The sequence below is a fragment of the Saccopteryx leptura genome, chromosome 3 (assembly GCF_036850995.1).
Source record: "Saccopteryx leptura isolate mSacLep1 chromosome 3, mSacLep1_pri_phased_curated, whole genome shotgun sequence".
NCBI lineage: Eukaryota > Metazoa > Chordata > Mammalia > Chiroptera > Emballonuridae > Saccopteryx > Saccopteryx leptura.
In genome coordinates, this window is record NC_089505.1 from 16,873,610 (window position 1) to 16,899,661 (window position 26,052).

Below are 26,052 nucleotides of genomic sequence, written 5' to 3' on the forward strand. Positions count from 1 at the left end.
GAGCTGGCCACGCCCCGCTCCGCTGACCCCCAACTCCTGGTGGCTAGAGTGGCTGGCGAGTGGGTGCTGGAGGCAGACAGCATTACATCAGGTGCACTGAAGTTCATACCAGAAATAATGGCCATTCGCAGGGCACCTTTGGCACATATGCTGATCTCTTATTTTTAGCCATGAAATTGAAATAAATGAATATAAATTGGCCTTAGAGAGGGTATGTATGCTTTTGACAAATTTTATTTTTGTTTATTTATTTTTTGTATTTTTTTCTGAAGTTGGAAACGGGGAGGCAGACAGACTCCCGCATGCGCCTGACCGGGATCCACCCAGCATGCCCACCGGTTGGCGACGCTCTGCCCATCTGGGGCGTCGCTCTGTTGCATCCAGAGCCATTCTAGCGCCTGAGGCAGAGGCCACAGAGCCATCCCCAGCGCCCGGGGAAACTTTGCTCCAATGGAGCCTTGGCTGCGGGAGGGGAAGAGAGACAGAGAGGAAGGTGAGGGGGAGGGGTAGAGAAGCAGATGGGCGCTTTTCCTGTGTGCCCTGGCTGGGAATTGAACCTGGGACTCCTGCATGCCAGGCTGATGCCCTACCACTGAGCCAACCGGCCAGGGCGCTTTTGACAAATTTTAAAAATTGGTATGTAGCCTGACCAGGCTGTGGCGCAATGGATAGTGTTGGACTGGGATGTGGAGGACCCGGGTTCGGGACCCCGAGGTTGCCAGCTTGAGCGCAGGCTCATCTGTTTGAGCAAAGCTCACCAGCTTGGACCCAAGGTCGCTGGCTTAAGTAAGGGGTCACTCGCTCTGCTGTAGCCCCACGGTCAAGGCACATATGAGAAAGCAATCAATGGAACTAAAGTGCCACAACGAAAAATTGATGCTTCTCATCTCTCTCCATTCCTGTCTGTCCCTGTCTATTCCTCTCTGACTCGCTCTGTTTGTCCAAAAAAAAAAAAAAATTGGTATGTAGTTGAGTTGAGCTGGTCTTTTCATTAAATCTGAGTCACAGTTTTTGCATACTCATTTTCTTGGAACACAAGTTCACCTATATGCCAGTTTTAGAAGTCTTAGGGAGGCTTGATGATTGTATTACCTGATGATGTTGTGCTAAATATTTGATGACTTTTAAGTAGTCGAGCTTTATTTTGTATGTTATTATCTTTTTCTGTCTCCTTATCCTACTTTTAGGTGTTGGAGGTGCTTCTGAAAACGATGATCCTTCCAAAATGGTCATGGTTCTGGCAGCTACTAATTTCCCCTGGGATATTGACGAGGCTCTAAGACGACGTCTTGAAAAAAGAATCTATATTCCATTACCATCAGGTATACTCATGTGAATCTTGTCAGAAAGCTCGTTGTTATTTTGCTTAGAAACTTTGAGATTTGGTTTTACCTTTCCTTGGAGAGACAAACAGAATGTCTTTCCTTACATTAGCTGGCCTGGCTGTCTCCAGACTCTGAAAGCCATGACATAACCCTAAACTCCAGTAAGGGATGGCTCGGAGATTTCTAAGCAAATGAGCTCTTAAGGGTCGGAAAACCACTTCTCACACAGAGTGGAGCTGAAAGAAAATACTTGTGTTTGTGTTGGAGCTTATGTTTTTAAATTTGTTCCTACCATTAGCAAAAGGCCGGGAGGAGCTCTTACGAATAAGTCTACGTGAGCTGGAACTGGCTGACGATGTTGACCTTGCAAGTATAGCAGAAAACATGGAAGGTTATTCAGGTGCGGACATTACCAATGTGTGCAGGTATGAATTTTTTCCTAAGCATAGGTTCTTATGGGTCTAAACTTACAATATGTCTTTTTTTTTGGTGACAGAGACAGAAAGAGAGATAGACAGGGACAGACAGGCTGACAGGAAGGGAGATGAGAAACATCAGTTCTTTGTTGTGGCACCTTAGTTGTTCATTGACTGCTTTCTCATATGTGCCTTGACCAGGGGGCTATAGCAGACCGAGTGACCCCTTGCTCAAGCCAGCGACTTTGGGCTCAAGCCAGTGACTATGGGGTCATGTGTATGATCCTACGCTCAAGCCAGATAAGCCCGTGCTCAAGCCTGGGACGTCGGGGTTTCAAACCTCTATCCACTGCGTCACATCCTGATCAGGCTAAATTTGTAATATGAAGTCTCTTTACAAAGACACAAGTTCTGGTATTTAGTGATCTTTTTTTTTTTTTTTTTACAGTGACAGGAATAGATAGGGACAGACAGGAACAGAGAGAGAGGAGAAGCATCAATCATTAGTTTTTCGTTGTGACACCTTAGTTGTTCATTGATTGCTTTCTCATATGTGCCTTGACTGTGGGCCTTCAGCAGACCGAGTGACCCCTTGCTCGAGCCAGCGACCTTGGGTCCAAGCTGGTGAGCTTTGTTCAAACCAGATGAGCCGGCGCTCAAGCTGGCGACCTCGGGGTCTCGAACCTGGGTCCTCCGCATCCCAGTCCAATGCTCTATCCACTGCGCCACTGCCCGGTCAGGCAATTTAGTGATCTTATATGTCAGTGGAGAGTCTGCAGTTCATTTGAAAACTGTAAATTCAAGAAATTAATGTTAGAACGGGTATAAAATAGAAAAACAATAATTGTTTTGGATTAAAACAATGTTTGTGCATTTATTCAATATACTGTTATGTAGGAAATATAATTGTGAAATAAATTGATTTGGCACACTCAAGTACAATCTCATTTTCAGTGAAAATGTCTTAAATGTGATGGGAAAAGCAGTAAAAAGAAAAAAGACTGCTTTAATCCAGTTGATTGGTACATTTTGTCCTAATCTAAGTATTAGCTCAGACACCTTAGCCGGGGCCTGACAGCATTAGTTTCCCCATCTCAGAAGCAAGCCTCCCGTGTCGGGCTGTTTCATGTGAGGGTTCGTGAAAACGTGTGTATGTATAAAGCAGCCGTATGTTGCTGCCGCCCCTTTGCACATATGATGGTTGCTATTAAGAGTAAAACTTGGTGAAAGGAAAGAGGTCCCTAAATCTGAAGTTTCCCCTTAAAAATAGCACTAAGTACAGAGGGGAAAGGAGAAACCACCTAACTTGATCAGTTTGCTTTTCCTACACATGTAGGAAAGATATGATGTTCTAGCTTGCAGGTTTTCAATCAGAATATCATTCTGTGGGTTTTTCTTTCATTTAAAACCTAGGGATGCATCCTTGATGGCAATGAGAAGACGTATTGAAGGGCTGACCCCGGAGGAAATCCGAAATCTTTCAAGGGAAGAGATGCACATGCCTACAACTATGGAAGATTTTGAAATGGCTTTAAAAAAGGTCTCGAAGTCAGTATCTGCTGCAGACATTGAAAGATACGAGAAATGGATAGTAGAGTTTGGGTCATGCTAGTTGTCACATGGAAACTGGGAGAAACCTGCCTTAAGTGTTTGACTAATTAAATGTAGTATTTCATTGCACTGAGTGCTATATTTTTTTAAACTTTCTTAATGGTAAGATAAAAAAAGCAACTGTACGATTCTGAATAAAGGCAGTTTTTTTAAAGTTGCAAGCAATTTGTTTTCCTTCAGTATTACATGCTTTTTCACTTTCCATGACTGTTGCAACACAAATGCTGTTACTCAGTTTGGAAAGTGTCTTCATGTGCACTTCTAAGTACAGCATCCTCTACTGCAGGGGTCCCCAAACTTTTTACACAGGGAGCCAGTTCACTGTCCCTCAGACCATTGGAGGGCCGGACTATAAAAAAAACTATGAACAAATCCCTATGCACACTGCACATATTTTAAAGTAAAAAAACAAAGCGGGAACAAATACAATATTTAAAATAAAAGAACAAGTAAATTTCAATCAACAAACTGACCAATATTTCAATGGGAACTATGCTCCTCTCACTGACCACCAATGAAAGAGGTGCCCCTTCCAGAAGTGCGGCGGGGCCGGATAAATGGCCTCAGGGGGCCACATGTGGCCCGCGGGCCGTAGTTTGGGGACCCCTGCTCTACTGTCTGCGGCTGCTGTTTCTTCTAGGAGTAAGACTGGCTCTAGCTCTTGCATGTTGCTGGAAAACTGATAATGCCCGAACATCTTTACACAGGTAGCCAACTGAAACGGGCCCTGAGTGCCATCCTGCCTGCCTTGTGTTAGGGTAGCTTCCCTCCATTTCCTAGGAGATCCTTCACTTTACTGTGCTTCTAAAATGGAAAATACATATATCCGTAGGCAACCTTGCCCGACTTGATTCTACCTACATAGGGAGAGGCTGCACTGCAGGCCAAGTGGATACTTCTAAACCAGTGCTGCTCACTGTACTCGAATGAAACCATTCACTCATGGGTACTAAGTACTATTAACAGTTGATGGTGTAAGTAAAATAAATGAAATACAAGTTAATGGTATAAAATTTTAGATAAGATTTATGATTACTTGTTTAAAAAAAATGTGTCATCCCAACTATAGAAAACAGAGCATCAGGAAGACTGAGCGCCTTGCCATGGTAGGCAAGTCTCACTGGTGAGGGGAAGAGGCAGGGCGGCCACCCGCGGTCTGCCGAGCCTGCACGCTCCCAGCTGGCCACGCAGCGTCCGACGTTCTCGCCAGAATCTACAAGCTCACACTTAATGGATGGAGTAAGACCCTGTCATCATTCAGGCTAGAATTGGTGATTTCTAGCAACTTAAAGAGGGAGAGAGGACATAAAGAAAAGGTGTAACTAGCTGGGTGACTTTAGGATCCAAATTATAAAGTACTTTTATTCTATAATAGAGATAGTGTACTTCACAGGGCTGCTGCTCCTTATTAAAACAGCCAGGCAAAGTGGAGCATCAGTCCTTTACTACCTGCCATCCTTCCTCCACATTCATACCTGGTTAGCCTAAATATAGTGGTTTTAAAAAGCGTCATTATTTTCTTTTCTTGTATAATGTGTTTAAAATGATGGGTTGCAATAAAGTTATTAATAAAACAATAGAAAGTATCTTTCAAATGGAGTAGAGATAAATATTATACATAGATCACTCTGTAAAATATAAGTCAATATGGATAATGGTTAAAAAAAAAAAGTAAGACCAAACACTGTCAGATAAATAGCACTATACTAAGAACCACAAGAAAAGGAACAATCTGATTCCGTGAGATTGATGGGCCTATGAACGGACTTGAGCCTGTTTTAGCCAGTGTACGTAAAAGGAACTATTCTATAGAAGTAATTCTCATTTGGGCAAAGTTTTTATACCAAAAAGACTACTTTTTTTCCTCAAAAAAATGTTTATTTTAGAGTGAGAACATGTCACTATTCTTTTTAGATCCTGACACATTCAAGGTAAGTGGTCTTGGTACAGGATCAAATCAGATCATGATCCACTTCAGTGATTTTTATACCGAGTCACACACTTAGTATAAAGGCACATTTTACTGAATATAAAAATAAGTGTTAAGTTCTTGAGCTTTTAAATTAGAATTTCATAAAGTGCTTTTCATACAGTCTTATATATTATAGTAATTCAGTGGGTGTCATTTCCTTAACAAAGGCACCTTGGAAAGTATTGGCACACGGCATTTTGTCTTGCCCTTTTTTTCCTTTTTGGTAATTTCAAAGTTTCTTCACATGTCTTCTCTTCCATTTTGTTTAAATTTTCCTTAACATTTCATCATCTGAATAGCCAGCCCTGTTATGGAATACGGTGAACTTTTTAACTTGACATCTTAAAGGTCAAGTTTTAGGAGTTGAGCAATTTCTCTAGTGTGTAAACTGATTCTAAATGATTTAAAGAAACATTCAAGTGGCAGATTTAGAGCCAAAACACTAATTCAGAGTCCACGATTTGAGATGATGTTTTAAATACATGTTTTATCTTCAAGGTTTTCTGCTGTTTTCTCAGGACCATCTGCATATAAGTTTTCAGCTTTCACAGGTATAACATTAACTTTGTCCAACTGAAGAATTCCTCTGAAATATAAAAATTAAAATTAAACATTTCCTCTGTCTATAGTTTGGTAGCAAGATAGGGCTACTTCAAGGTTATAATTAAACATATACCTGGAGTTAGGTGATTGGCTTCATTTTATGTAGTTTATAATGGCTGTACAAACTGAGTCCAAAGTTCACTTTAAGCAAACTAACTGGGGGAATAGAAAAGTCTAAGAGGAAGTTCCTTACTTGGTACTGTAGGAAAGGAAAGGATAAGGTAAGAATAGATCTCTGAAGGCGGAGAGTTAAGAGCCCTAGATTTGCACAGGTTAGGCAAAACAAAACAAAAAACTAGGTCCAAGCAGCTTTCTAAACAGTATTCACCACTTGAATGCAACCTTAGATCTTTTTATTGAAAATAATTCTTTTGCCTTGGCCAGTTGACTCTGCAGTAGAGTGTTGGTCTGGTGTGTCGAAGTCCCGGGTTCGATTCCTGGTCAGGGCAATCTGCTTCTCCCCCTACCCTCTCTCTTCTGCTCCTGCAGCCAAGGCTCAACTGGAGCAAGTTGGCCCGGGCACCGAGGATGGCTCTATAGCCTCACTTCAGGCACTAAAGTGGCCTGTTGTGGCCCCAGATGGGCAGCACATCAGCCCAGACGGGGGTTGCCAGGTAGATCCCTGTTGGGGCTCATGCAGTAGTTTGTCCGCCTCTCTGCCTCTCACTTGATAAAAAAAATTAAAAATCAATTCTTTTTAAAAACTTACTTGTTTTAGAGGGGAAGGGAGGGGAGAAGCAGGAAGCATCAAGCCCAGGGTTTCGAACCAGTGACCTCAGTGTACCAGGTTGATGCTTTATCCACTGCGCCACCAGGGGTTAGGCTGCAACCTCAGGTCTTTAGACAGCATTTCTCCTTTTGTTACTAATGCCTCTGACCAGAGAGGAGAGCTGTGCATTGGTTTCAAGATCCAGTACTGAAAGTTCAGTGTAGTCTCAATCAAACCACCAGCAGCAATCAGTTTGTACAAATAAACCCACTGTAAAGTTCACAGGGGAGAAACTGCAAGAATTCTTTAGAAAGAACAGTGAGGAAAAGAGACAGCTGCCCTAACTAGCTATTAAAGATTTACTAAAACATTATAATAATTAAAACCATGACACTGGCAGACAAATAAATAGACCAGTGGAAGAAGAGAGTCCAGAAACAAGACTAATGAATATGGGAATATAGTTCATAATAAGGTAATATTCCAAGTCAGTGGGCAAGTTACTAACGGAACAATGGCTTGTTTAGAAAACAAAACCAGAACTCTAGCTTAAACTATATACAAAAATGATGGTAAAAAGTAAGCTTTAAGAAAACACATAATTTTAAGATGAAAAAGGTGTACTTGGGAAAATTAAAAACCCCAAAAGCCATAACTGAAAAACACTAAGTGCTTTGACACTCAATTTAAAACCTCTGTATGATATGGGACACCATACCAAGAGCAAAAGGCAAAAAATAATCTTGGATTGAAAAAACAACAAATGTTGTTTCTGCAATACATATTATGGATGTATAAAAGACAAAGAAGCCCCCACATATATATATTTTTTCCTCTCTGTACCTTTCCGAAGCTGGAAACGGGGAGAGACAGTCAGACAAACTCCCGCATGCGCCCGACCGGGATCCACCCGGCACGCCCACCAGGGGCAACGCTCCGCCCACCAGGGGGCGCCGCTCTGCCCACCAGGGGGCGATGCTCTGCCCATCCTGGGCGTCGCCATATTGCGACCAGAGCCACTCCAGCGCCTGGGGCAGAGGCCAAGGAGCCATCCCCAGCGCCCGGGCCATCCCGGCTCCAATGGAGCCCCGGCTGCGGGAGGGGAAGAGAGAGACAGAGAGGAAGGAGGGGGGGGGGGGGGAGTGGAGAAGCAAATGGGCGCCTCTCCTATGTGCCCTGGCCGGGAATCGAACCCGGGTCCCCCGCACGCCAGGCCGACGCTCCACCGCTGAGCCAACCGGCCAGGGCCTAGCCCCCACATATTAATGATTACAGAAGGCAATGCAATTGAAAAATGGACAAATGCTATCAATAGGCCTGTCACAGAAGAAATATACATAGCTGACTGGCACAAAGATGCCAGACTTATAGATCTAGACCAGCAAAGATGCTATTAAAAATATGCAAATTGAAATGAGATTATTTTTTGTCTACACCAGGGGTCTCAAACTCGCAGCCCGTGGGCCGCATGCGGCCCGCCGAACAATTTTGTGCGGCCCGCAGACTAATCCACGAAGTTCAAAATATTTTGGATAAAATTAAGTAAGCCTAGGGGCCTACTTGTATTTTTCATTTCTCTAGCATCCTAGCTAGATATTAGCTTAGTTAACAGCAGCTGTGATGCGAACTACAGTTTCTGGTCGTTTTGTGACACTGAGTAAACTGCATGTACGATTGGGCTTGTTGTACTGATTTTTTTTTGTTTTCAACTGCAGTGAGAAAAGTGTTGCGTAACAGTTGCCTTTTGTAGACCTAGTGCGGCCCTCCGAACGGCTGTGATCTTGCTCTGCGGCCCACATGCTGAGTTGAGTTTGAGACCCCTGGTCTACACAGCAATAAAAAGATTACTACCAGGTGTTGAGGAGATGTTAAATACATATACCCTTCCACTCAGGATTTCATTTTTGAGAATCTAGTCCACATAAATACACATGTGCAAGGGGATAGAAGTGTATTTAGACCACAGCATTACTGGACATAACATGAAATTGGAAGTTACCTAGATGTCTGAGAGAGGAATGGTTACACTGGCACAGCCCAGCACACTGGAACACTGTGCAGCCCTAAAGAGAATAAGTAAGCCCATATGTGAGATGGGAAGAGAGCTTAAGCCTGTGGTTACCAAATGCGCTGCGAGCCTGGTGTGGAAAGCACACTCAGAGACACCACAGAATATTTTAAGTTTTCAAGACTGCATGTGTAAAATAATAGCGCAGTTTCAACATTAAGATTGCGCTACCCACCGCTTTCAATGAAGCCCTCTTTGAAAAGCTAGATTTTTGGCAGTTATTGTGATAAAAACTAGAGTTGAACAGGAAATAAAGTTGGCAGTATCCAGTCTGACCCCAAGATAGGAGTACAGTGTAGTGTACAGCACGCACATCCACTAGTAAGTTCTTCATTTTCCTTCAAGGTATGGAACCAGGGAGAAATAACTGGCACACTAAGAGTGCTGCTACGAACCAGAAAGTTTGGGAACCTCGTCATAAGTGAATAAATCCATCTGCGGAGAGTTAAGAGTCTAGGCTGATAAACAATTATAATTAGCATACATTTACATCAACACAGTGTGGATAAAGATGTGCGGCCAGTTGATGATCACGTTTAGTACAAGAATGAAAGAACGGAGATGGAGAGGTGCTTTCACTGAAGTGCTCTCTACATTTCTGTATTGATGAAATCTTTAACTACCAAAAAGTAATCTCGGCCATTGTTAAAGCATGTTGAAATTTTGGTTTTAATTTTAGATCGCATCTTTTCCCAGAGAGGAGCCTATGACAAATAAAGTATTTGGTAAAAGAATAAAAATATTTTACGATGGTGTTTTCTATGTAGCTTTGCATAATAAAGTTTAAAAAAAATTCTAAGCTACTTGGCAGCCAAATGAAAAAGGAAGAAATTGTCAAGTTACAAAATATTCATTATTAGAAAGAAATGGAAAATGTGAACTATTCAGGGGAAACCCAAACTGAAAGGGTGGAAGGAACACTAGTATTTCTTTCCTCGGCAGGCACTTTGCTTGCAAGATGATTGATCTTTAAGACAACCAAAATGACTAATGTGCAAAGAGCTAACAATAAATTCATTTTTAAGTTTATAAAATAATTTATGATCTAAAAAAATCAAGCAGTACACAAGGAGGAAAAGTGAAAAGTCAGTCTCTCTACCCCTGCTTTCATTACCACTCCTGAGTGATAAGAGGGTTCCTCTTGTGCTGTTTGTTTTCTGTTATAAGCAATGCTGCAGTGAATATCTTGTTCTTCTAAAATTAGTTTCATTTTAAATTATTACTTGGAGTTGAACATACATCGTGAAGCCCTTTTGTTTCATTTCTCTCATTATATACATAGCATTTTCCATTACAGATGTTTCCGTCCTCTTGCTATAAGTTCTTAGAGAATAGTTTGTCTTATTCACATTTGAATCCCCGAGATAAGTACTTGATCATAATAGGTATACAATAAATGTCTTTTAATTTTGCTAAAGTTGGAAGATGGGATAAAAAAAAAGGAAACATTATTTGCCCTCCCACCTGTCTTACAGTTCCTCATTTTTATATTTTCTACTCTAAAATACAGTAATTTGAGCCCAGAAATAGAGCCATGGCTATATGCTCCATTAGTATTTGACAAAGGAGGCAAGACTATACAGTGGGGTAAAGACAGTCTCTTCAATAAATGGTGTTGGAACAATTGGACATATACATGCAAAAAAAACTAGGCTGCACTTTCTTACAACAAATTCAAGAATAAACTCAGAACAGGTTAAAGACTTAAATATAAGGCCTGAAACCATAAAACTCCTAGAAGAAAACATAGGCAGTAAACTCTTTGATAACTGTCTTAGTAATATTTTTTTGGGGATATGTCTTCTTGGACAAGGGGAATGAAAGAAAAAAATGAACAAATGGCACGACATCAAACCCAAAGCCTTTGTACGGCAAAGGAAACCATCAACAAAGTGGAAGGGCACCCTACTGAATGAGAGAAGATGAGGGCCAATGATCCATCTCACAAGGGGTTAATATCCAAAATACATCAAGTACTCACTTAACACCAAAAAGTAAATAAATAAAAACCCCAAACCCAAACACTCCCATTAAAAAATGCGCAGAAGACATAAATAGATATTTCTTCAAAGAGGCCATTCAGGTAGATGGCTGGTCAGCATATGAAAAGATGCTCAACTTCACTAATCAGAGAAATGCAAAATGAGCTATTATCTCACACCTGACAGAATGGCTATCATCAACAAATGAACAAAGAAATATTGGGGGGGTTGTAAAGAAAAGGGAATCCTTATGCACTGCTGGTGATATTGCCAATTGTTCCAGTCACTATAGAAAACAGTAATGGAGAGTCCTCAAAAAATAAAAAATACAGCTACCATATGACCCAGCAATCCCATCTCTGGGTATTTATCCAAAGAAATTTAAAACACTAATTCAAAAAGATATATACATGCCTGTGTTCACTGCAGCATTATTTACAATATCCATGGTATGGAAGCAACCTACTATATTTTTCGCTCCATAAGACGCACCTCCCCCCCAAAAAGTGGAGGGGAAAATGCCTGTGCATTTTATGAAGCGAAAATTACAGTATTTTATTAAATATTTTAACATACCATTTGGTTCAGAATACTTTTTTTCTTATTTTCCTCCCTAAAACCCTAGATGTGCCTGACCAGGTGATGGCGCAGTGGATAGAGCGTCGGACTGGGATGCAGAGGACCCAGGTTCAAGACCCCGAGGTCGCCAGCTTGAGTGCAGGCTCATCTGGTTTTAGCAAAAGCTCACCAGCTTGAGCCCAAGGTTGCTGGCTCGAGCAAGGGGTTACTCAGTCTGCTGAAGGCCCGTGGTCAAGGCACATATGAGAAAGCAATCAATGAACAACTGAGGTGTCACAATGCACAACAAGAAAACTAATGATTGATGCTTCTTATCTCTCCGTTCCTGTCTGTCTGTCCCTGTCTAATCCTCTCTCTGACTCTCTCTCTGTCTCTGTAAAAAAAACAAAACAAAAAAACCCTAGGTGTGTCTTATGGAGCAAAAAATACAGTAAGTGACTGTCCATCAATAGACAAATAGATGAAGAAGATGTGGTAGGTACATATATATACAAAATGGAATATTATTCAGCCATAAAAAGAATGAACTCTTACCATATGCAACAGCATGCATGGACCTAGAGGGTACAGTGCTAAGTGAAATAGATCAGACAGAGAAAGACAAATACCAGATGATCTCACTTATATGTGGAATCTAAAAAAACAGAAACAAACTCAGATACAGAGAACAAACTGATAGTTGCCAGATGGGAGGGGGATTTGAGGGATAAGTGAAAGAGATGAAGGGAGTAAGATGTACACATTGGTAGTTACAGGGGTGTGAAGTACAGCACAGGGAACATCATCAATCACAGTGTAATAACTATGTATGGTGTCAGGCAGGTACTAGACTTATCAGGGATCATGCTGCAAGTTATATAACTATGTGGCCACTATGCTGTACACACCTGAAACATAATTCTGTCAAATGTAACAAAAATATCAAAGTAAGAGAAAAAACCAGTAAATACAATTCAGTTTTTAACCATTAAAAATACTAATGTTTCAAAAGTAAAAATACTTACTTGTATTCAAAAACTGGGAAAAGCACCTTTAAGACGGATATTACCACAGCTGCTCCTATAATTCCAACCACCATGACGTCCAAAAACATAAAGAATACTGGGAAAACACTGCTCCAGAACCTACACAGATCTTTCCTGAGCTCTTCCATCCACTGACACATCACCTAAAAAAGACATTGTAATTAAATATACAAGTTTCATCTGAGCTCTAAGAAACTTTAAAAATTATATTCGCGTTTTGGGGTGATAACTACCAAACCTTGACTGTGGCAGTGGCTACGTGGATGTCTACACTTGTCAGAACTTTCCTAATTGTTTGTTTTAATGTGTGCATTTTGTTTTAAAATGTACCTCAATAAAGTTATTTACAATTTTAAAAATTAATGTTCTAACAACACAGGCACAGAAATATTACTACCCTTTACAATTATTTATACTGTTATCTAACTATATAAACCAAGTGAAAAGAATTGCTAATGACAAAAGGTTAAGTTAGTCTACTTGACACAAAATAGACCAGGTCAACCTCTGTTTCTAGTAGCTAAAGGACAGGAGAAAAAGGAAGCACAGTATCAGCTCGTGGAGCACATGGGGAATTTGCTGTGTACACACATGCTTCCATATTAAGGACGAGAGGAGAGACCCAGGCAGCACTGGCGGCCTGGGCTGGGAAGGCAGCCTGTTCTCGGGCCGCCTGGCTCTGAGGGAAGTGAGGTGAGCAGGTGCAGGTGCTCGAGTTCGGGCAGCAAACAGTGACCTGGGTTTCCCAGCAATCCCAGTCTTCAGTGGGCACTGCTTCCAGGAGCCAGCTCTGGAACGCCGAGACGAACCACAGACCATGCTCACTTAGATGGGAATCATCTTGAGTAAACGGACTAGCTAAGGTATACAGAGACAACAGGATACTCTCTCTGAACCCTGAATATCTCCCAATCAGCAAAATAATGTCATTTGTAATATGGGAGTACTTAGGTGCCAATGTGTATTTATATCTGTACCCATTTAGTGATCTTAACGGCATCAGACAGGCCCCACTTTACAGACTAAGTGGGTGTCCCACTGTACACATAAAGAAAGGAGACTAGGCACTAGTCCAAGATCACACAACTAGTAAGGGGCAGGCAGAACCAGAATGAAAACCTAGGCAGTCTGACTCCAGAAGGTGCACTCGTGCCCAAGTGTGCTTAGTCATTGTACAAGATCTCGAAGGCACCGAGTGTGTGTGTGTGTGTGTGTGTGTGTGTGTGTGTGTGTGTGTACACGCAAGGTAGGAGTCATAAAAAAAGATGAATGGGGATGTGAGAAAGATTCAGGAACTGAAAATCCCAAACAAAATGAAATCCAGTGCTCTGATCATCAGAATCTGACTATATTATTACTTAAAAAAACTTGAAAAAGGAAAACAGAAATACCTAAAAATATCACATCAAAACGATCTTGAGTTCATTATTAACAGTGTCCTCGTTCCAATCCACATGGTTCCCGTCTCATTTTAATGCAGTTATCTCTTCTCAATAACTATAAATGTCTGTAATGTAAAGAAAGCTAACCCAAAATACCCAATTTACCTTATATGAAGATGGAGTCTCTGCTCTGAGAGGAGTTTCAGGTAATTTGCCAGGTAAAGCATCCTCATCTACAGTGGTTTCCACATTCCTGATCAGATACTGGCTGGTGGTCTGCAGTGAACTAGCACTTTCTCCTGCAGAGGAAGAGCCACGTTACCAAAATGCTAGGCACATGCTGGTGTTTTCCCTACCAGGCCTAAGATTGCTGCACTGGTAACATTCGGGACAGCAAGAACATAAATCTTTCCTGGGAGAACAAAATAGGCATATTTGATTATATTATTCTGGTTTAAATGCCAGAAAGGAGCCGTAAACTGAGACCGTCAAAAAGAAACTACAGCAGCTATGGTTCTATCATATAGTCAGATTTTTAAAGGTCTGTTTCATTGAGAAAAATGAACACTTCTTCCTTTAAATGAGCCTAAATGAACAATATTCTTATTACATATTTTATGATGATTACTCCAACTCGATAATCACAGCAAAATGTCCCTTTGCAATCAGCATTAATAATATTCTATTAAGACTTAAAATAGATTCCTAAAGTCCTCAAATGGATATATAAAGTAATACATGCTATAAAGCATTTTTGAAAGAAGCTTATTCTGGACCTATTAACTCTGATTATAAAGCTACGAATTAAAGAAATAATTTCCTTAATACTTTAAGTAATGGCCTTTTAATGTACCTTTTCTGGAAAGGTTGGGAAGGGTAACTAAGATGTCATCATCTCGGGAAATGGAGTAGAGCATACTTTTTTCCAAAGGCAGTGTGTAGTTTGAATGTCTGAGTATTCCCTGGTTCTTAATTAAAATATCAATTTCAGTAACATCCTCCTGTTGAGCCTATAAAAAATATAAGCAATTACTCTCTTTAAATAATGATACAACCCCATAAGAATTTATAACTAATTCCCCCTGATTTCTGTAACTAAAAACTTTGTTGTGTTTACACAATTCCTTTTTATTTCCTCCCCACTCTGAAGCATTTAATTTGCGATTTTCATATTCCTGTAGCACTCACTATTAATAAGCTCACTCTCAGTTCCACGCCCCTTACTTAGACTTAGCCGGAGGAAACAGTGGCACAGCTATCAACCAAATTCAAGCCCTTCACTCCCTTGCTGTTTAATGATGTTCATAATGTTTATAAAGTGATATAAACATTATAAATATTATCATTTTTTTAAAAATTTAAGACTTAAGATGCTAAATAAGTATATGCTAAAACAAATTAAAAATTCTAAATGACTGGATACATTTAGACTGTATCAGAAATACATAAAAAATAATTGAACACATGCATAACTAGCAAAAATCTTTATAACTTAATTCCTAGTTAATAAGCATATTATCTTACTTGTTTTCCATCAATCGCTACTACCTCTTCTTGAATGACAATTAGTTGCAAACTGGAACCAGATGTCATAGGCCATTCACGAACTAAAATTCTTACACTGACAATTCCAAAATATTCCTTTTCCTTCAAATTTTCTGGACTTTCATTCCTCACTATATAAAAAAAGTGACAATTTTGAACAACAAAATGCTACCAAATCTGTTACTGAATTTGATTATTCAGATGACATGGGAACGAGACCGTTGTAAATCAATTTCTTAGGCTCTCTTCATCTTATGACCTTACTGATGTTTCAGATTTATGAAAACAAAGACAACTTGACAAATCATTACAAGGCTTACAGTCATTTGAAAAGGGAAGGCTGCTCTATGGTCATTAGATTTTGTATGAAACATCACACTAGCGACATCTTTCCTAACCAACAAACATCTTTCCTAACTATTTACAAAGCAGGTCAGAAGACACAGTCAATGTCATGTTTTAGCAAAGTAAGCACATCATCTACTCATCCATGCATCCATCCACAAAATGCAGTGATAGCTGGGGCCCAAACAATAAGGACAATGAGGTTTTTGCCCAATCCTTTCCCTAGTAAGTGATCTGTTTCTGTTGAAGAGGCCAGGAATGGAGAAGTAAGATGAGCGACTGGACATGTTCCTCTCTAGCTAAGAACCCCTCCCCCCCCTGAATATGGGGTGTAGCAGTAGGAGCTGGTTTACAGAGCTCATGACAACCTTATTAAGGCAGAAAGTGCTACAGAAAAGAACAAGTCAACAGATACCAACAAAACTGCTTCAAAGGAACACTTAATTTCTGTCCCTCAAATGTTATTGTCTGAGGATTATCTGCCAAAAAGCAACCTAGATGGGACATTCTGAATGCAGACCCAGTGGCTTAAACTGACTCTGTGCCTTTACAGGGCTATTCTCTTTATGTAAGATGCTCTAACTACTCAGTCTCCCCTGAACACATTTTTAAAAAACTCCAGTTTAGGCCGTTTTAGCTCCTGTATCCTTAAAATGCTGAGTTCATGCCTCTTCTGTTTTTTAAAGCACTAAGTTTCTTACAGTGTTGTTCTTCACTTATAAATCCGCCTCCTCAACTAGGCTGAGTTCCCTGGGAACACGCATCAAGCTTATTGTTCTACAACTTTTGTTAAATAGTGACTCCATCTGCAATTATAAACAATTTAAAGTAAATAGCAATGTTCAGCCTGACCACGCAGTGGCGCAGTGGGTAGAGCGTTGGGCTGGGATGCAGAGGACCCAGGTTCAAAACCACGAGGTTGCCGGCTTGAGCATGGGCTCATCCGGCTTGAGCACAGGCTTACCAGCTTGAGTGCAGGGTTGCTGGTTTGAGCGTGGGATCATAAACATAACCCGATGGTCATTAGCTTGAGCCCAAAGATAGCTGGCTTGAGCAAGGAGTAACTCCCTCTGCTATAGCTCCCCAGTCAAGGCACATATGAGAAAGCAATGAACAACTAAGGTGGTGCAATGAAGAACTGATGCTTCTCATCTCTCTCCCTTCCTGTCTGCCTGTCCCTATCTGTCCTTCTCTCTGACTCTATCTCTGTCTAAATAAATAAATAAATGAATGAATAAATAAAAAAAATATCGATGTTCAAATACCTGGTCTAGTTCTAAATTCTAACTATACATCAGAAACATCTGGGATCAGTATAGATGCCAGAGCCTCACCTCAATCTTAGTATATCAAAATCTGTAGGGGATATGGACCAATTTTTGTCATTTTAAAAACGGGTACAGATACATCAATTGAGAACCAAGTAACCTGGATTTTTAGGTCAACCTAAGTTTTCACAAAACTGTTTCTTCTTGACTTTGCTGTTTCATTTGTTGAAAAGATAATGGCCCAAACGGCCCCAAACTGATCAAAGACATCAAGTCACAGATTAAAGAACCCCACACCTGGCTACATCATAGTAAAACTACTAAAAATCAAAGACAAAAAGTCTTAAATACAACCAGAAAAAAGTTTAAAACCCCAGAAAAATAATACTGTTCTCAATGAAGTGATGACACTGACACTAATGCTCTAAAGAAACTATGGAAGTGAGAAGACAATGGAAGTCAGTCTTTGATGAGCTAAACTATGCTTCCATATCCAGCAAAAATGTATGACAATAAAAACAAAAATGGAATAAATTGAGTTTAAGTGTTTTAAGGTTCTTGCATTATTTGGGAAATGACAAAAATACTAGTTTATTGATCTCAAGGGTAACCATTAAAAGAACAGTAAAATAATATAAAAACCAACCAGATTAAAGAGAATGATGAAAAAAACCCACAATATTTAGAAATTAAACAATCTACTTATGAATGACTCAGAAAAAGAAACTATCACAAAAAATAATTAGAAAACACTATGAACTGAATCAAGCATAGGTTCTCAGTGAACATATACTTCTATATTAAATAAAAATGTACTCCTTAAATGCATACATTAAAATAGGTACCATGGATATTTCTCATATTATTTCATTCTAATAATATGGCACATTCTAATGTAACACTTTCACTTATTTTTAAACAACTCAAGACTTTAAAAGGTTAAAAAGAAAAGCTTTATACAGGCACAGGGGTAAAAGAAAGTGAAAACTAAAAAATCAAGACAGTTCATTTTTCTTTTTCACAACTGTGATAAGCATTTACCCACGATTTCACTCTTGCTTGTAAATCTCCATTAACCACCTCTATGCAAATTTTTATATGCTAGCACCCTACTAAAAATGCAGTTCCATCAATGCCAATTTCATGAAAGAAAAAATGCGAATATGCCAGGAATAACCAATGCAAACTAGAAACAGTTTTAAGTACATTAATAATGATGCATATTATTAATTTAAAATGGAAACATATAACATCAAAGAACTGGTTTTTACTTATTTTTATTTTGCTACTTTTACTTAGTATTATTTAAAACAGAAAAATTATGAAAATAATTTAGTGGTACTCACCTATCAAAGTCTGACAGCTTATTCGGGTTACACCACTATTTACAGGGAAGTCATTTACATATACCTGTCCACTCTCATAGGTTATGTTAAGAACAACCTTAAAATAAAGCAGCATATTCATTATGGTTTATAAATGACAATTCTTCATATCAAAAATACATTATCTAACTAAAGTAGATGTGTAGGTAAAATAAAGTAGGCTGCATAATACTTAGCTAAGTGATATACTAAAAATCAAGCAAGACAAACCTGTTCTGTAGATACCTCCCCATCATCTTCCAGGGTCGTTACATTAATTCTGATGCTGTCCTGCAAAAACATATTTATAAATTGAAGAGATATACATTCCACAAGTTGAAAATAACTCAGGTCTTTTTCCTCTTCAATTATATTTATATGATAAGTGATTATCACTTATGATAACATTAAAAGAACATTTTAAATAACTCATTTAATTTTTTGCTGTATTGGAGTGACATTGGTTAAGAAACTTACGTAGGTTTCAGGTGTATAATTCTCTAATACATCATCTGTATCTTGTTTTGTGTGTTCACCACCCAAAGTCAAGTCTCCTTCCATCCCATTTATCTCCCTTTACTCTCTTCTACCTGCCTCTACCCCCCTTCCCCACTGGTAACCACCACATACTGTTGTCTGTTTCTGTGTTTTGTTTTTGCTTAATCCATTCACCTTTTCCATCCAGTCCTCAACCTCACCAACTGACAGCTATCTCTTTATTTTTGAGTCTGTTTCCGTTTTGTTATTTTGTTCACTAGATTCCACATGTAAGTGAAATCTTGTGGTACTTGTCTTTCTCTGCCTGGCTTATATCAGTTAGCATAATACTCTCCAGGTCCATCTATGCTGTCAAAAAACGTTAGATTTCCTTCTCTTTTTTTACAGCCAAGTAGTATTTCATTGTGTAAATGTACCACAGCTTTTTATCCACTTATCTGCTAACACAGGGGTCGGGAACCAATGGCTAGTGAGCTAGATGTGGCTCTTCTGATGGCTGCATATGGCTCGCAGACAAATCTTTAATAAAAAAATAACGTTAAAAATATAAAACATTCTCATGTATTACAATCCATTTATTTCCTATCGCTCATGTTCATGGTTGCAGGTGGCTAGAGCCAATCACAGCTATCCTCCAGGAAAACACCAAATTTTTATTGGATAATGCGTAATGTACACGGGTGGTTGTATGGCTCTCGCAGAATTACATTTTAAAATATGTGGCGTTCATGACTCTCTCAGCCAAAAAGGCTCCCGACCCCTGTACTAACAGGTACTTGGGAGGCTTACAACTCTTGGCTATTGTAAATAATGCTGCAATGAACATAGTGATATGTATAGTCCTTCAAATTAGTGTTTTGGGTTTCTCTGAATATATTCCTAGAAGTAGAATTGCTGGCTCATAAGGCAGTTCCATTTTTAAATTTTTGTGGTAATTCCATATTGCTTTCCACAGTGGCTGCACCAATCTGCATTCCCACAAATAGTGTATGAGGGTTCCTTTTTCTCCACATCTTTGTCAACACTTGTTGATTTATTGAGGACAACCATTCTGACAGGTGTGAGGTGATGTCTCATGTAGTTTTAATTTGCATTTCTCTAATGATTAGTAGCACTGAGCATGTTTTCATGTCTATTGGCCAACTTATGTCCTCTTTGGAGAAGTGTCTATTAAGGTCCTTTGCTCATTTTTTAATTGGACTGTTTGTTTTTTTTGGTGTTGAGTTTTATAAAAAGTTCTTTATAAATTCTGAATGGAGAGTGGTGAAAGTGAACATCCCCTGTCTCCTATCAGATGTATCAATGGTGAATGTGTTCTCCCATTAAGTGGTGGTCTTTTCATTTTGCTGTTTCATTTACAGTGCAAAAACTTTTCAGTTTGATGTAGTTTCATATCTCTTTTTTTCCATTGCTGAAGGCAATATATCAGAAAAAAATATTGTGAGAAGTGTCCGAGATTTTACTGCCTATGTTTTCTTCTAGATATTTTATGGTTTTGAATCTAACATTTTTTTTTTTTTTTGTATTTTTCCGAAGCTGGAAACGGGGAGGCAGTTAGACAGACTCCCACATGCACCCAACCGGGATCCACCTGGCATGCCCACCAGGGGGCGATGCTCTGCCCCTCTGGGGCGTCGCTCTGCTGCAACCAGAGCCATTCTAGTGCCTGAGGCAGAGACCATAGAGCCATCCTCAACGCTGGGGCCAACTTTGCTCCAATGGAGTCTTGGCTGGGGGAGGGGAAGAGAGAGAGAGGAAGGAGAGGGGGAGGAGTGGAGAAGCAGATGGGCGCTTCTCCTGTGTGCCCTGGCCAGAATCAAATCCGGAACTCCCGCATGCCAGGCCGATGCTCTACCACTGAGCCAACTGGCCAGGGCCAAATCTAACATTTAAGTCTTTAATCCATTTCGGTTATTTTTGTGTGAGGTGTAAGAAGGTGGTCTCATTTCATTTTTCTGCACATATCTGTCATTTTCACAATACCATTTATTGAATAGATTATCTTTATCCCATTGAATAGTCTTGTTTCCTCTGTCATACATTAAAAACATGGGTTTATTTCTGGGCCTCTATTCTTTTTTTTTTTTTTTTTTTTTTTTGTATTTTTCTGAAGCTGGAAACGGGGAGAGACAGTCAGACAGACTCCCGCATGCGCCCAACCGGGATCCACCCGGCACGCCCACCAGGGGCGATGCTCTGCCCACCAGGGGGCGATGTTCTGCCCCTCCGGGGGGGGGGGGGTCACTCTGCCCTGACCAGAGCCACTCTAGCGCCTGGGGCAGAGGCCAAGGAGCCATCCCCAGCGCCCGGGCCATCTTTGCTCCAATGGAGCCTTGGCTGCAGGAGGGGAAGAGAGAGACAGAGAGGAAGGGGCGGGAGTGGAGAAGAAAATGGGCGCTTCTCCTTTGTGCCCTGGCCGGGAATCGAACCGGGTCCCCCACACGCCAGGCCGACTCTCTACCACTGAGCCAACCAGCCAGGGCCTCTGGGCCTCTATTCTGATCCATTGATCTATATGCCCATTTTTATGCCAGTGCCATGCTGTTTTGATTACTCTGGCCTTGTAGTACAGTGTAATATCTTGGTAGTGTGACTCATCCAGATTGGTTCTTCCTCAGGATTACTGTGGCTCTTCGGGGTCTTTTGTAGTTCTATATAAATTTTTGGAATAGTCTGACCTGTGGTGGTGTCTGTGAACAAATATGTGTGGTGCACAGTTTTAGTGCTTCCCTAGATATGCTGCAACCAATCTACTCCACTATTTAAGAGTATTAACATGCTTTTCATAAAAAAGAAAGTCATATTTTAATAAGTATTCACCACTGGTCATGGGAATTACAATTTCTCATTTGTAAATAAAATTCTTCTCTAAGTTCATTCCTATTGCTATTCTATAATAAAAACAATAGTCTCAAATACTTTTACTTGGGGTATTCTTAACTTTGAAAATAAGAAAATTACTCATAAACATCAAAGTAATAAAGTAATAAACAATTATATTAGTGCTGTGACTGTCCCCAATCCTTTCTGTATTTACAACAAATAAGAGGATAAAGCTGAAGTGATTTTATGAGGTTGAATTGATTACAATAGCAGAACAGGATTCTAACATGTAAGGCCCATACCATACACTTAGGCTGATTTCGGTACATGTCCCAACTCCCATAGGAGTCTAGGAAGCTTCTGCACTAGAGATTCCTCAGAACCAGACTGGCTTTCTCCTATCCCACCAAAATCTAGAACCAATATACTCATCTCTACAACAAACATTCAATAAACCATCAAGTTGGTGGCTATATTTGTTTTGTGTACATACAAATTCCATCCAAAATTTCTCTTTTCAAACTATAGGATCTGTTAACTGCAGACTACTATCTTCTTACAGCCCAGAGATAACCCTCCCAATATGATGTTCTTTTTAAATTTTTTTAAAACTTTTTTTTAGATTTTTTAAAATTTATTCATTTTTAGAAAGAGAGGGGAGAGAGAGAGAAGGGGGGAGGAGCAGGAAGCATCAGCTCCCATATGAGCCTCAATAGGCAAACCCAGGGTTTCAAACTGGTGACCTCAGCATTCCAGGTCAACGCTTTATCCACTGTGCCACCACAGATCAGTCTGTATGATACTCTAAGAAACTACTTTATAGCTTCTACCTTTCAGTAATGAATATATACTATACTGTTAATAATTTACTGCACTTACATATATCACTTACCTAGTATATATAGGGTTTGTAAAAAAAACAACAATTAACAGACACTAGCATATTGTATTTTCCAAAGAACAAAGTTCAATTCTTTTTGGTTCTTCTGAATGATTTCATTTCAGAAGAGATTCTAATCCCTTACTGACTCCTGATCCAAAGTTCAGAGCTAGGTGATATTTGTTATTCTTCCTCAGAACTTAACTGAGCCGGAAGTTCAGGTTTCCCAGCCAGGGAGGTATACTTAGAAAGTGGGTGGCAGAACTGAAATTTCTCCCCACCCATTTTCAACTCTTCCTCTAATTTCTTCACTCACAAGATGCCCATCAGGCACACAGCAGCTTCCTAAGGACCAAAGTAATAAGATAACTCGTTTTAAAAATGACTGATTCTGAGGGAAATATAGGAAATAAATATTAACACATATAAGAAAAAACTGTCTTCTGGATACTTCTCACCGGTGAAGTACTTTAGTATTAGAAGAATGTGCTAGAAAATTTTTTATAACTTATGTTAACTTCAAATTCTAACAATTGCATATATAAACAAAACAAAAATGTTTATAATCCAGTAAATCTGAGTCACTGAGGGGAAATGAGGAAAATTTTCTTGACTTCCAAGTTTTCTTACACTTAGGTCAGGCTGGATACCAAAATAAACATGAGCAGACACGTGATAAAGTAAATATTCTTTTTTGTTGTTGTTGTTTTTTTATTTATTTTTTACAGAGACAGGGAGTGAGTCAGAGAGAGGGATAGACAGGGACAGACAGACAGGAACGGAGAGAGATGAGAAGCATCAATCATTAGTTTTTCATTGAGCGTTGCAACACCTTAGTTGTTTATTGATTGCTTTCTCATATGTGCCTTGACCACGGGCCTTCAGTAGACCGAGTAACCCCTTGCTGGAGCCAGCGACCTTGGGTTCAAGCTGGTGGGCTTTTGCTCAAACCAGATGAGCCCGCGCTCAAGCTGGTGACCTCGGGGTCTCGAACCTGGGTCTTCTGCATCCCCGTCCGACGCTCTATCCACTGTGCCACCGCCTGGTCAGGCTAAAGTAAATATTCTAAAACCTTAATGACAGTCCAAGTTTGCACAATTCAATATAGTACCCACTAATCACAAATGGGTTTAATTTATTTAATTAAATTAAAATTAAATAAGAAATGTAAAACTCAGTATTTCAGTCTCACTGACATTTCAAATACTCAATAACCACAGTAGTTCAGTGGCTACTGTCATGGAGAGAACAGACCACACACCATCACTGCACAAAGGTTTACTGAACAACACCTAGCTAATATGGGTGACTACTGGAAAAGTTTTTCAAATGTTTTGTACATTAGAAATTTTTTACAATAAAATACTGAAAACGTTTAGGTCAATAGGCGTCAGCTTCCATTATAAATATTTCCATGGAATGAGATCTCCTGCTAGCTGCTCATCTATAAAATTCTGAGTTTAGATTAAACATTTTAATTGTGGAATTAAGGGGTAAAAAAGAATTGAAATGATGAACTCAATAATAGCCCACAATGTAGTGTATTTTCTTCTTTTTTTTTTTTTCAGGTGAGAGGAGTGGAGATAGTGAGACGGACTCCCACTTGTATCCAACCCGGATCCACCAGGCAACCACCATCTGGGGCTGATGAAGTTTGAGTTTCTAGCTAATTTTAGTGCCTGAGGCTGATGCCCCTTGGACCATGGGAGCTATCCTCAGCGCCTTGGGCATACATGACGCAATCCAGCCACTGCTGCAGGAGGGGAGGAAGAGAAGGGGGAGAGAAGCAGATGGTCCCTTCTCCTGTGTGCCCTGACTGGGAACAGAACCTGGGACATCCACACACCCAGCCCACACTCGATCCATTCAGCCAGGCGCCAGGTCCGGTGTATTTTCAACTTGTAGTCAAAAGACATTTTTCTTAGATTACTGGACAGACTCGAATATCTCTTGGGTTCATAAGTGACTATATTATGACTCTAAACTTTGGAAAGGGGCAAAACAATCTTATTTGATCTTTAGGCATTATTTCATTTTTATTTGGTCTCTTGGTGCTTGTCCATTATATTCATATTTTTGACCAGTTGCAACTGTGGTTCACATATAAATTAAGATGTAAAGTGGTTCCTTTGGGCTTGCATTACCGTGGCTTCTTGAAACGTCCCAGCAGAACTGAAACTGAGATATGCTTGTTATTTTTGTACTCAGGGAGAGTAATGTCATAACTCTAAAAAATTAATTGAAAGTAAAAAAGTGAAATACATAGTGTCAGTCATCTCTGAATTTAGAGCATTCAAGTAGTGACCAGTAAGAAAAGGGTTGCCTATATCGTTTCTTTACGTTCTGGGAAAACTTCTCCATACCATATATTCAAATACTGGCTTAGCTCAGCACGACCCTACGGCAAAAATGATGAGAACCCAACACCCTTTAATAACAAGGATGCAGCACTTGGGTCCTCACACTGGAGCCGAGCTCAGAAGCTCCAGGAACAGACTGCTGGGCCCCACCCCCACGGCGTCGTTTTGGAGCGTCTCTACCAGGTTCCTAGGGACAGTGGTGCGGCTGGTCCCACCAGGCTCCAAGGACCACTTCCATAACATCACCTGCCAAAGGGACGTACCAGGCTGCGTGTCGGGTCTTTATCTCCGGTTCTGCGGCCCCAGCGACCCAGCGCGCACCCCGGAGCCCCGCACGCGCGGGGAAGGCAACCAACCCCTCCCGCCGCGGGCCGAGGTCAACAGTGGTCGGGGTGCGCTGTGGCGCGCCCCCTTACTGCGCAATTCCCCCTTGCCCGAGCACATCAACACAGCCGTGCCCAGAACCCGGCTCTGCCCGAGGCAGGAGCCGTCACAAGGGCTGAGACCACTGGTGATCGCGTACTTTCGACGGCGAAACCCCACCAGAATGGCAACAGTTTGGATTGCGTAAGAATCTCTAAGTTTCAAGTCGCGAGGCTTAAGCGCACATTCAAGAGCTCCGTTCGCTCGCCTGCTGCCCCTCCCAAGCCCCCCAATTTCCTTGGGTGCTTCTCCCCCCTCCTCCTTTCGGGGTCCGAACCCCAGCCCACGGCCTGCGGGCCAGAGGTAAAATATGTCGGTGCGGACGCCGCGATCCCACGGCCCTGGCCTCCCCGGAGAATCCGGACTGAGAAACAGCCAAGCCGCGCCAGCCCTGCCCTACCTTCGGGGCTCCGGGCGTCTGCGGCTCAGGAGTACCGGTCTCCAGCCATCCTGCCGCTGGTAGCGCCGCGAGCAAGAGCAGACGGAGGGCGAGAGGCGCCAGAAGAGCGCCCTCCATCTTGGACGGGCCAGCGGCACGGACGGCGGCTGGAGGAGGGCGGGGCCTGCTCGAGGGGCGGGGCGTGACAAGGGGCGTGGTCACAACGGAGCAAGGCCGTTTGGGGGCGGGTCTGGGAGGCGGGGGTGGGGGCGAGGAAGAGGCGGGCTTCGGTAGACGTCAGTTTAGCTGAGGCCTGGGGCTCTGGGAAGAGTGGATAGCGCACGCGCGTCGCTGCGCACTATCGAGGGGTGGAGTCAAGTCAGAGGGTTCTATTTCGTCTCTAGACTCGCGCTCTGATTGGAGAATTTCCCCATAAACGAATGTGAGCGTGTTCATTGCCATTATATGAAAATTAGTATTATGTACATATGCACA

At 40.9% G+C, this 26,052-nt stretch overlaps 2 protein-coding genes across 4 annotated transcripts in view; one reads left to right on the plus strand and one right to left on the minus strand.

The window, feature by feature from the left end:
* The window catches only part of KATNA1 (katanin catalytic subunit A1), a 40,056-nt gene extending 35,121 nt beyond the window's left edge, over nt 1–4,935 (plus strand). The window contains exons 9-11 of the mRNA XM_066373019.1: nt 1,188–1,322; nt 1,624–1,750; nt 3,155–4,935. Coding sequence (XP_066229116.1) covers nt 1,188–1,322; nt 1,624–1,750; nt 3,155–3,353 — 461 coding nt within the window. The 3' untranslated portion in view covers nt 3,354–4,935. The remainder of the gene's footprint in view (nt 1–1,187; nt 1,323–1,623; nt 1,751–3,154) is intronic.
* GINM1 (glycosylated integral membrane protein 1) lies at nt 73–25,736 on the minus strand. Of its 3 annotated transcripts, none has more exons than XM_066373022.1 (8): nt 25,579–25,736; nt 18,426–18,485; nt 18,177–18,273; nt 15,197–15,348; nt 14,526–14,682; nt 13,838–13,971; nt 12,270–12,433; nt 73–157 (listed from the first exon to the last, which is right to left on the minus strand). In XM_066373022.1, exons 1-8 carry the CDS (start codon nt 25,693–25,695, stop codon nt 88–90), a joined length of 951 nt encoding a protein of 316 aa, XP_066229119.1. In that variant the 5' UTR covers nt 25,696–25,736; the 3' UTR covers nt 73–87. The 3 variants fall into 3 exon arrangements, with proteins under 3 accessions (XP_066229119.1, XP_066229118.1, XP_066229120.1); XM_066373021.1 differs by lacking the exon at nt 73–157 and adding an exon at nt 5,584–5,910; XM_066373023.1 differs by lacking the exon at nt 73–157 and adding an exon at nt 6,022–6,126.
* Between the last annotated feature and the right edge of the window lie 316 nt (nt 25,737–26,052).

Bases quoted from the DNA above. Each gene is read 5' to 3' on its own strand.
- GINM1 (XM_066373021.1), bottom strand. From the start codon at position 25,695: ATGGAGGGCGCTCTTCTGGCGCCTCTCGCCCTCCGTCTGCTCTTGCTC. The intron at 18,274-18,425 runs GTTTGTCTTGCT...CTTTATTTTAAG, and splicing joins GGGAGGTATCTACAGAACAG to GTTGTTCTTAACATAACCTA. The intron at 12,434-13,837 runs GTAAATTGGGTA...TGTCTTTTTTAG, and splicing joins AGACTCCATCTTCATATAAG to GTGATGTGTCAGTGGATGGA.